The sequence below is a fragment of the Physeter macrocephalus genome, chromosome 21, assembly GCF_002837175.3.
Source record: "Physeter macrocephalus isolate SW-GA chromosome 21, ASM283717v5, whole genome shotgun sequence".
Taxonomy (NCBI): domain Eukaryota; kingdom Metazoa; phylum Chordata; class Mammalia; order Artiodactyla; family Physeteridae; genus Physeter; species Physeter macrocephalus.
Window position 1 is genome coordinate 49,095,828 of NC_041234.1, and position 10,459 is coordinate 49,106,286.

Genomic DNA, 10,459 nt, shown 5'->3' on the forward strand with positions numbered 1-10,459 from the left:
CTGGGCTTTCTATCCTGTTCCATTGATCTATATTTCTGTTTTTTTTTGCCAGTACCATACTGTCTTGATTACTGTAGCTTGGTAGTATAGTCTGAAGTCAGGGAGCCTGATTCCTCCAGCTCCGTTTTTCGTTCTCACGATTGCTTTGGCTATTCGGGGTCTTTTGTGTTTCCATACAAATTGTGAAATTTTTTTGTTCTAGTTCTGTGAAAAATGCCAGTGGTAGTTTGATAGGGATTGCACTGAATCTGTTGATTGCTTTGGGTAGTAGAGTCATTTTCACAATGTTGATTCTTCCAATCTAAGAACATGGTATATCTGTCCATCTATTTGTATCATCTTTAATTTCTTTCATCAGTGTCTTATAATGTAATTCTGTTTTTAAAAAATGCTTCCCTACAGAATTTTCTAAAATGCAGGGTTTGTCATGCTCTTTCCACTCTGCTTCCTTCCTACAACTTTAACTTGCTTGGGCTGCTTCATAGGCCTCAGGAACAGGTCAAAGTATGAAGCATATTATACAAATTGCTAAGGTTGTATTAGACTCGTTATATGTATGGATTAACGAAGTATTCTGGGCATACCATTCCTAAGAGGTATGCTTTCTAGTCACATTTCCTAGATGAAAATTTACATATAGACTCAACTTTACTAACAAGCACTGAATTCCATTGGTAGATAAATGTCCTTCATAAACCACCGTATGAACATCCAAAAGACTTGAAGCTCAGTGATGGTCGACTGCGTGTAGGATACGTGAGTTTTGACTTTGGGAATCATCCTACTTCTCATCTTATGCAGTCTATTCCAGGCATGCACAATCCTGATAAATTTGAGGTAAGACTAGTGTTGCTCTGGAGTCACTATTTATAAAACCAAACAAACCCACAGTGGTAGCTTTATAAGTCACCTTTAGGTGTTAAGCCCAGTGTCTTTTGGAAAGATTTGAGCCAAGGTTATTAAATATACTATGTGCTGCCTTTCAGGTATTCTGTTATGCCCTGAGCCCAGATGATGGCACAAACTTCCGAGTGAAGGTGATGGCAGAAGCCAATCATTTCATTGATCTTTCTCAGGTAGGTGAAACTCTTATACTTCCAAACTTTTTTTTTTTTGAGTCCTCTCCCTCTTGATGAGTCTGGCTAATGGTTTATCAATTTTGTTTAGCTTCTTCAAGAACCAGCTTTTAGTTTTATTGATCTTTGCTATTGTTTTCTCAGTGATCTCTTGCTTGTTTAGTAGTGTATTGTTTAGCCTCCATGTGTTTGATTTTTTTACACTTTTTTTTCATGTAATTGATATCTAGTCTCATAGCATTGTGTTTGGAAAAGATGTTTGATGCGATTTCAATTTTCTTAAATTTATCAAGGCTTGATTTGTGACTGAAGATGTGATCTATCCTAGAGAATGTTCCATGTGCACTTGAGAAGAAAATGAATTTTGTTGTTTTTGGATGGAATATCCTATAAATATCAATAAATTCCATCTGGTCTAATGTGTCATTTAAAGCTTGTGTTTCCTTATTTATTTCCTGTTTGGATGATCTGTCCATTGGTGTATATGAGGTGTTAAAGTCCCCCACCATTATTGTGTTACTGTCGATTTTCTCTTTTATAGCTGTTAGCAGTTGCCTTATGTATTGAGGTGCTCCTGTGTTGGGTGCATATATATTTATAATTGTTATATCTTTTTCTTGGATTGTCCCTTGATCATTTTGTAGTGTCCTTCCTTGTCTCTTTTAATCTTGGTTCTTCCCTTTCATCACTTTAAATATGTCATGCCACTCCCTTCTGGCTTGTAGAGTTTCTGCTGAGAAAGAAGCTGTTAACCTTTGGGAGTTCCCTTGTATGTTATTTTTCGTTTTTCCCTTGCTGCTTTCAAGAATTTTTCTTTGTCTTTAATTTTTGCCAGTTTGATTACTATGTGTCTTGGCATGTTTCTCCTTGGGTTTATCCTGTATGGGACTCTCTGCGCTTCCTGGACTTGGGTGGTTATTTCTTTTCCCATGTTAGGGAAGTTTTCGACTATAATCTCTTCAAATATTTTCTCGGGTCCTTTCTCTCTCTCTCCTCCTTCTGGGACCCCTATCATGCGAATGTTGTTGAGTTTAATGTTGTCCCAGGCGTCTCTTAGGCTGTCATTTGTTTTCATTCTTTTTTCTTTATTCTGTTCCGCAGCAGTGAGGTCCACCATTCTGTTTTCCAGGTCACTTATCCGTTCTTCTGCCTCAGTTATTCTGCTGCTGATTCCTTCTGGTGTAGTTTTCATTTCAGTTATTGTATTGTTCATCTCTGTTTGTTCTTTAATTCTTCTAGGTCTTTGTTAAACATTTCTTGCATCTTCTCGATCTTTGCCTCCGTTCTTTTTCCGAGGTCCTGGATCATCTTCACTATCATTATTCTGAATTCTTTTTCTGGAAGGTTGCCTATTTCCACTTCATTTAGTTGTTTTTCTGGGGTTTTATCTTATTCCTTCATCTGGTACATAGCCCTCTGCTGTTTCATCTTGTCTATCTTTCTGTGAATGTGGTTTTTGTTCCACAGGCTGCAGGATTCTTGCTTCTGCTGTCTGCCCTCTGGTGGATGAGGCTTTCTAAGAGGCTTGTACTTCCAACTTTATTTTGAGCAAATAGTGAATAAAACTGTTGGTGTGTAGCTTGTATCCTCAATTTTCTTTTTTAAATTTAATTAATTTATTTATTTTTGGCCACTATGGGTATTCATTGCTGCCCGTGGGCTTTCTCTAGTTGCGGCGAACGGGCTTCTCATTGCAGTGGCTTCTCTTGTTGTGGAGCACGGGCTCTGGGCGCGTGGGCTTCAGTAGTTGTGGCACATGGGCTTAGTTGCTCCATGGCATGTGGGATCTTCCCGGACCAGGGCTCAAACCTGTGTCCCCTGCATTGACAGGCGCATTCTTAACCACTGCGCCACCAGGGAAGCCCATATCCTCAATATTTTTCATGACAGATATTTAACATCAGCTACTACATACCTGTGGGTAATTGCTTTGATCTTATTTCCTTGATTGTTTACATTTATTACACTGCATTTATAATCAGCATGGATTTTTGCTGAGTTTGCAAATGAAATAGAAATATGGTGTATTTGTGCTTGGACATAGAACTTCTCTGGGGATTGAGCTAGCACTTGTGACAGTAGATACCTAATATTACCTGAATAAATTGAACAAAATGGTGGCTTGGAAGAAGAACAAATAGGTCATTTAAGGGGTCTTTGCCTTTGGTTTTCTTTATTTCTATACTTGCTCCATTGCTGTTTCCTGTAGGAGCAAAAGTTTTATGATAGTTTAAGATTCAAACCTGTGAGGGAATGAATTTGCTGAAGGTATGGACTAGAGTTTTTTCTTATAGACGCTATTGGCCACTTTGGTGACTAACAGAGGTATGTATGGTATATCCAGTAATTCATATATATGAATCATTGAAGTCCTAGCAGAAGGATTGTGAGACTCTTGTCATTTCATAAATAATTTCTACCAACGTCTTTTGCGTTATAGCTGTTGCTTTGGAAATATACCTGACCTTTTTTTTTTTTTTTTTTTTTTTTTGGTGGCATGCGGGCCTTCCCCTGCTGTGGCCTCTCCCGTTGCGGAGCACAGGCTCCGGACGCGCAGGCTCAGCGGCCATGGCTCACGGGCCCAGCTGCTCCGCGGCATGTGGGATCCTCCCAGACCGGGGCGCAAACCCGGTTCCCCTGCATCGGCAGGCGGACGCGCAACCACTGCGCCACCAGGGAAGCCCCCTGACCATTTTTGATGTAGGGTTGGACTCTCTGTGACCAAGAAGAATATGGCCCTCCACCTCTGAGACCTTTTAGGATTCACTGCTTATTGACTGAAGTCTAAACCTTTAAAAATATATATTTATTAATTTTATATATATATACACACATATATAAATTGAAATGTAGTTGACGTACAATGTTGTGTTAGTTTCAGATGTACTACAGTTAATTGACATTTGCATACATTATGAAATCACCATAAGTCTAGTAACCATCTGTCCCCATACAAAGTTATTACAGTATTATAGACCATATTTCTCATGTTGTATGTTATATCCCTGTGGCTTGCTTGTTTTTATATATGGAGGTTTGTACTACTTAATCCTAGTCACCTATATTGCCCCCCTCCCTCCCTTCCCTCTGGCAACTTTTAAATGGCTGAGGAATATTCCATTGTGTATATATACCACATCTTCTTTATCCATTCATCCATTGATGGACACTTAGGTTACTTCCATTTCTTGGCAATTGTAAATAATGCTGCAGTGAACATTGGTGTGCCTATATGAAGTCCAAGCTCTTTAGTGTGGCCTTCACAACCTTTATAAACAAACAACCTTGTTTGCCAGTGCTTTTCACCCATCATTAGCCCTCAGTTATACCCTATACCAAGTAGAAGTGATCTACCCATTTTTTAAACCTACCATGCACTTACTTTACTCTGGTTCTTTATTCATACAGTTCTCTGTCGAGATTGTATTCTGTTCAGCTCCCTCAAACTCCTATCCATCTTTTAAAAAAATTTATTTATTCATTCATTCATTTATTTATGGCTGCGTTGGGTCTTTGTTGCTGTGTGCGGGCTTTCTCTAGTTGTGGCGAGCGGGGGCTACTCTTTGTTGGGGTGTGTGGGCTTCTCATTGCGGTGGCTTCTCTTGTTGTCGAGCATGCAGGCTTCAGTAGTTGTGGCACATGGGCTTAGTTGCCCCGCAGCGTGTGGGATCTTCCCGGACCAGGGCTTGAACCCGTGTCCTTTGCATTGGCAGGTGGATTCTTAATGACTGCGCCACCAGGGAAGCCCTCCTCTCCATCTTTGAAGGCCCATTTCAAATATCAACTCGTCTATGAAGCCTAGTTTTTTTTGTTTTTTTTTTTTTTGGTTGCATTGGGTCTTTGTTGGTGTGCGCGGGCTTTCTCTAGTTGTGGCGAGCGGGGGCTGTTCTTCGTTGTGGTGCGCAGGCTTCTCATTGCGGTGGCTTCTCTTGTTGCAAAACACGGGCTGTAGGCATGTAGGCTCCAGTAGTTGTGGCACACGGTCTCAGTAGTTGTGGCACATGGGCTTAGTTGCCCCGCAGTGTGTGGGATCTTCCTGGACCAGGGCTCGAACCCGTGTCCCCTGCATTGGTAGGCGGTTTCTTAACCACTGAGCCACCAGGGAAGTCCCAGGCCTAGTTGTTCATGCATTCAGTCTAGAGGTAAACTCTCCTTCCTCTGTATCCTGTTTGTGTAATGCTGTGGGCCCATTTTAATGGTACTTAACCATATTTTTACCCCGTGTTAATGTAATTTGTGTTGTTACCACTTTTGCATCTGGGAATTTGAATTCTGTTCAATGCCATTAAGACTAATTGAATCAGTCTTAGATTATACATAGTATATGTTCTTATTTTTTTATTCCATAGATTCCATGCAATGGAAAAGCAGCTGATCGCATCCATCAAGATGGTATACACATCCTTGTAAATATGAATGGTTATACCAAGGGTGCTCGAAATGAACTCTTTGCTCTCAGGCCAGCTCCTATTCAGGTAAAGGAAATAATGATAATTATTCACAGTGTTTATTGGGCTAAGAAGACAGTGATAGGTTTTTTCCCTCTTTGGTTAACTGTCCTTTGAAACAATGGGACAGACATGCTTGACTTACGAAAAAAAAAGTGTAGTTCTTGAAAATGAACAGGGACAAAGAATTTTGAGTGAGAACACAGTGCCCACAGGAACATGTATATGGAGATGTGCAATTCGTAGTTCAATGGAAACAGTTGTTCTGTCTTGTAAATTGGAAAAACGGTTTAGCACTTAGAAGGTTAGTCTAAAATATTACTTGATTGTTCTTGGCTAAAGAAGTCCACCCTCCTTGGTTGTTTGTGTACTTATTTAATTTTAGAGCATTTTGCTGAAGGTTCTTAGTCAGTTTTTGGTCTGATTTTTTTTTTTTTTTTTTTTTTTTCTTTTAGGCAATGTGGCTGGGGTACCCTGGGACTAGTGGCGCGCTTTTCATGGATTATATCATCACTGATCAGGAAACTTCACCTGCTGAAGTTGCTGAGCAGTATTCTGAGAAACTGGCTTATATGCCCCATACTTTCTTTATTGGTGATCATGCTAATATGTTCCCTCACCTGAAGGTAGGTAGAAAAACAGTGCTATAGGGGAATTGCAAAGAACTGTAGTCATTTATTTCCTTGCTGCTGTCCCTGTGCATCCTAAAAGATATGTCTGAAACTTTTTTCGATTAGAAAAAAGCGGTCATCGATTTTAAGTCCAATGGGCACATTTATGACAATCGGATTGTGCTGAATGGCATCGACCTCAAAGCATTTCTTGATAGTCTGCCAGATGTGAAAATTGTCAAGGTCAGAACCTGGTCAATACTGTCATTGAAATTAAGTTATCTGCATTTGGGATCTTTTCCCTAATGATGTATTTTGTGTAATTATTTTAAGATGAAATGTCCTGACGGAGGAGACAACGCAGACAGCAGTAATACAGCTCTTAATATGCCTGTCATTCCTATGAATACCATTGCAGAAGCAGTTATTGAAATGATTAACAGAGGACAAATTCAGATAACAATTAATGGATTCAGTATTAGCAATGGACTGGCAACTACCCAGGTGAGAAGAGAATAATAGAACATACTATCTACCACCAAGTATACATTTATCTTCTTTACATCTCATAACTCTAGGAGGTAAGCATCATTATTCCTGTTTTGTAGATGAGGAAATGAATTCAGTGGAAACTGGCATCTTATATAGGTTTGTTTGATTTTAAAAGTCTCTTGGATTCAGCCAGCAGGTTACTTAATGAGAGTCTTCTGTGTTAATAACTTGTTATTCCCTGCCTGTGGCTTTACTCTTACCAACGGTGAACTGTTTGTAGGCATCATACAGTGTCTTGCTTCTGTAACTCATCCTTTCCCCAGTTAAATCTTACTCATCTTTAAGACTTTCAGTTCAGACAACTCCACCAGGAATCTCTTTCTGTCCATATCCCTGACCTCTCCTTCCCTGCTCCATTGGTACCTGTATTCTCTGTTCTTGTAGTATTTGGGATATATCTTTACATCCAGCACAACACATTATAATTCCCTGGGTTTGTATGTATTCTCCACTGAATTGAATTACTTTAGGGTCCGTGTCTTAGCCACGATAATGAAGTACATGCTGAGTAAATATTGGGTTGGCCAAAAAGTTCGTTCAGGTTTTTGTAAGCTCATATGAAAAATCCGAATGAATTTTTTGGCCAGCCCAATATTATATATTGCATACTTGAATAAGTGAATATGTAGCTCTGTCAAGAGATCATAAGGCAAGGATCTCTGACTTCTTTAGGAGTTAACAGTTTTAGTGGTATAGCAGTTTATACAAAGAATGCTTGAAATGAATTAAGGTAAAGGAATTAATCACCCATAATGTGTATTGGGCCTGAACTGTCCTTTGAAATAATAGGGCAGACATGCTTGACTTAAGGGAAAACAAGTATACTTCTTGAAGTGCACAGGTACAAAGAATTTTGAGTGTAGAACACAATGCCCATAATGTGTGAGATGTCTGTCACACCTGGAATAGTTACATAACAAGGTAAGGCAGTACCCAGATGTGTGGGAATTGCAAGATAAGACTGTAATTGTGTATGTAGATGCTCAGAAATAGTGCTGAGCAATGTGAGGAGAGGCAGTCTTAGTAGAGATTGTTCAGTAATTTAAGTTTAGTCTTGAAAGGTGGGTGTGATTTAGAAAAGGATATTTCATACATGGAGAAAAGAGTGAGCAAAAGCTTGGCTGTTGGACTAATAGGGTTTTGAAGAGAACTTTTTGGCTAGAGTGAGATGTTTCATAGTGCAGTCCCCCCCAAATTAAGATAATGCTCTAACTTTTTTCCTTTAACTTAATGTGTCATGAATATATTCTCATTATAGTTCAGCGACATGACTTTTAATGGTTATACCACTTTGCATCATAAGGATTATTTATTGATTGAAAAATATCAGATTGGGGACTTCCCTGGTGGTCCAGTGGTTAAGACTCCACGCTCTTGGACTTCCCTGGTGGTGCAGTGGTTGAGAATCTGCCTGCCAAGGCAGGGGACACGGGTTCAAGCCCTGGTCTGGGAAGATCCCACATGCCGCAGAGCAACTAAGCCCGTGTGCCACAACTACTGAGCCTGCGCGCCACAACTGCTGAGCCCACGTGCCACAACTACTGAAGCCCGTGCGCCTAGAGCCCGTGCTCTGCAACAAGAGAAGCCACTGCAATGAGAAGCATGCGCACTGCAACGAAGAGTAGCCCCCGCTCGCCGCAACTAGAGAAAGCCCGCGTGCAGCAGCAAAGACCCAACACAGCCAAAAATAAATTAAAAAAAAAAAAAAAAAAAAAAGACTTTGGCGCTCCCAATGCAGGGGACCTGTCTGTAGCATTTAAGAGACGTGGCAGGGAATTTTACATTCATCCTCGAAACAGACATATCCTTTCCCCTCTCCTGTGGCAAAGCCTGAGCATGTGCCATTCAGCCCATTTGCTCTGATGTTACTCTCGTATCCCTGACAATGTTAAGTCTATTATGGTTTTCCATCTCCCTCTTTACCTAATACATTTTCATGGCTATAACATTGTCACTGAGGTAAAAAAAAAACTTTTTAAAGTAATAAAGACTTGCGCTATGATCTTTCTGTGCTATTGAGAAAATTACAAACTTCTGTCCTAGACCATAACAGCTGTTTTGTTTAACGTTGAAGAGGAGTGGGCCACCTTGCTATCTCGTGTATAAACAGATTATCTAGCTTAAATTTTTGTATATTGTGAAGTCACATAAGCAGTTTGATTATGTTTTCTTCCTTTCTCTTCACCAGCATTTTTCTCTGAGTAGGTGGTTCTTTCTATTTGTTTCAGGCCTCATGTAGGCAGAGAACGTTAAGAGCAAGGTCAGATATAATTGCAATAATTTTTGACAGGTTATTGGTACATGTCTTTCTGGAAATAAATCCCCTTAGTGGTTTGTTTAAATTTGAGAAAGCTGTGTAAAGAGCAGGCCTAGATCTACCACCTGCTAGCTTTGGTCTCTTAGGCAAGTTATTTGCCCTCTTTAAGCCCAAAGTTCTTCCTGTATAAAACGAGAACTAGTAATAAAGAATTGTTTGTGTTAGGGGACAGAAAATATTTTCAGTGCTTTGTAACCTGGGTGAAGGGGTTAATAAATGTAAAATGATATTGGGATAATGATTAATGTCCACATAGAAAGTTCTTACAGGTTCAACCTAGTAAATAGTTCTGCCAGTAAATCATTCTTTGGCCATCAGCCCCTTTTCCTATTTAAATGAGTGTATAACAGTATTTTAATTGGATGTAACTAGAGCGCATTTGGTGTCCTTTGTCTTTGGAGATTCTCTGTTTCTAGAGGACAGAATTGAAGGCGAAACTTTAAAAAGACTCCAGGCAAACTGAAGGAAGAGCCTTTGTTTTGTTTCTTATGAGAAAATTAACCTAGGACTTTGTTACTGCAAAAACCTGGGACAGCTGAGACAGCTGATCCTCCAATGGGGATTACAACAACTTGAAATGAGCTGAGAAGATGCAAAGATGTGTAAATTACAAATTTAAGTATTGACATTAGACTTCTTAGAGATCTTCACTGAAGAGTTCTGCTATCTGTTTAGTAAAAGTGAATATTTCTGGTCTTTGCTTTTCCGTGTAAAATAAAGAGCTAGTCTGCTGTTGCAGCTGCTGTAGTTGTTGGTCGTGAGCAGCAAAGATGCAGTGTGTTCTCTCATGCACACGATAGCCTTTTAACTAGAGCTTAGCATGTGCCTTATGATTTATTTTCTTTGCGTTAAACGTCACTCATTCTTTTCCCCATTTTTTCCTATAATGTGGGTTTAAGCCATCTCATGGGTTGGTTATTTATTTATTTGTTTTTTATTGAGGTATAATTGACATAAAACACTATTAGTTTCAGGTGTACAACATAATGATTTGGTATTTGTACATGTTGTGAAATGATCACCACAAAAAGTCTAGTTGATATCCATCACCACACTTAGTTACAAAGTTTTTTTTTTCCTTGTGATGAGTACTTTTTACTCTTTTAGCCATCTCGCTGATTTAATTCTCAGTATCTGTATCAATCAGGATCTAGTCAGGAGACAGAAACCACACAGTAGTTTGAACAGGGAATTAACTACTGAGGGGTAGAGAGAACTCTTAAGAATACAAGAATGGCAGATATAGGGGAGCAGTTACTACCCCAGGACTGAGGCAGAGTACAAAGGAAAGAAAAATTCAGAAGAATACCCTCCTCCTCCAAAGCCAGTTTCTTATCTTGGATATCTTCACTGGATGTTTGCTGAGGAGATGTAGACCAAGGTTGGCAAACAGGAAACTGTACATGGAGGTGCTGCTGAATCACCAGGAAGCCAGCTTGGGGCACTGGCAGAACT

The 10,459-nt window shown here is 39.7% G+C and overlaps 1 protein-coding gene across 5 annotated transcripts in view; it reads left to right on the plus strand.

Moving 5' to 3' along the window:
• Nucleotides 1-10,459, plus strand: part of OGT (O-linked N-acetylglucosamine (GlcNAc) transferase) — a 94,373-nt gene that overhangs the window by 73,934 nt on the left and 9,980 nt on the right. For 4 of the 5 annotated variants that reach the window (XM_055081572.1, XM_024131034.3, XM_055081573.1 and 1 more), the window contains 6 exons: nucleotides 679-837; nucleotides 987-1,076; nucleotides 5,426-5,551; nucleotides 5,980-6,150; nucleotides 6,262-6,378; nucleotides 6,469-6,639. In XM_055081572.1, coding sequence (XP_054937547.1) covers nucleotides 679-837; nucleotides 987-1,076; nucleotides 5,426-5,551; nucleotides 5,980-6,150; nucleotides 6,262-6,378; nucleotides 6,469-6,639 — 834 coding nt within the window. Of the gene's footprint in view, nucleotides 1-678; nucleotides 838-986; nucleotides 1,077-5,425; nucleotides 5,552-5,979; nucleotides 6,151-6,261; nucleotides 6,379-6,468; nucleotides 6,640-6,743; nucleotides 6,784-10,459 lie in introns of all 5 variants that reach the window. The other variant, XM_055081574.1, reaches the window with a different exon arrangement.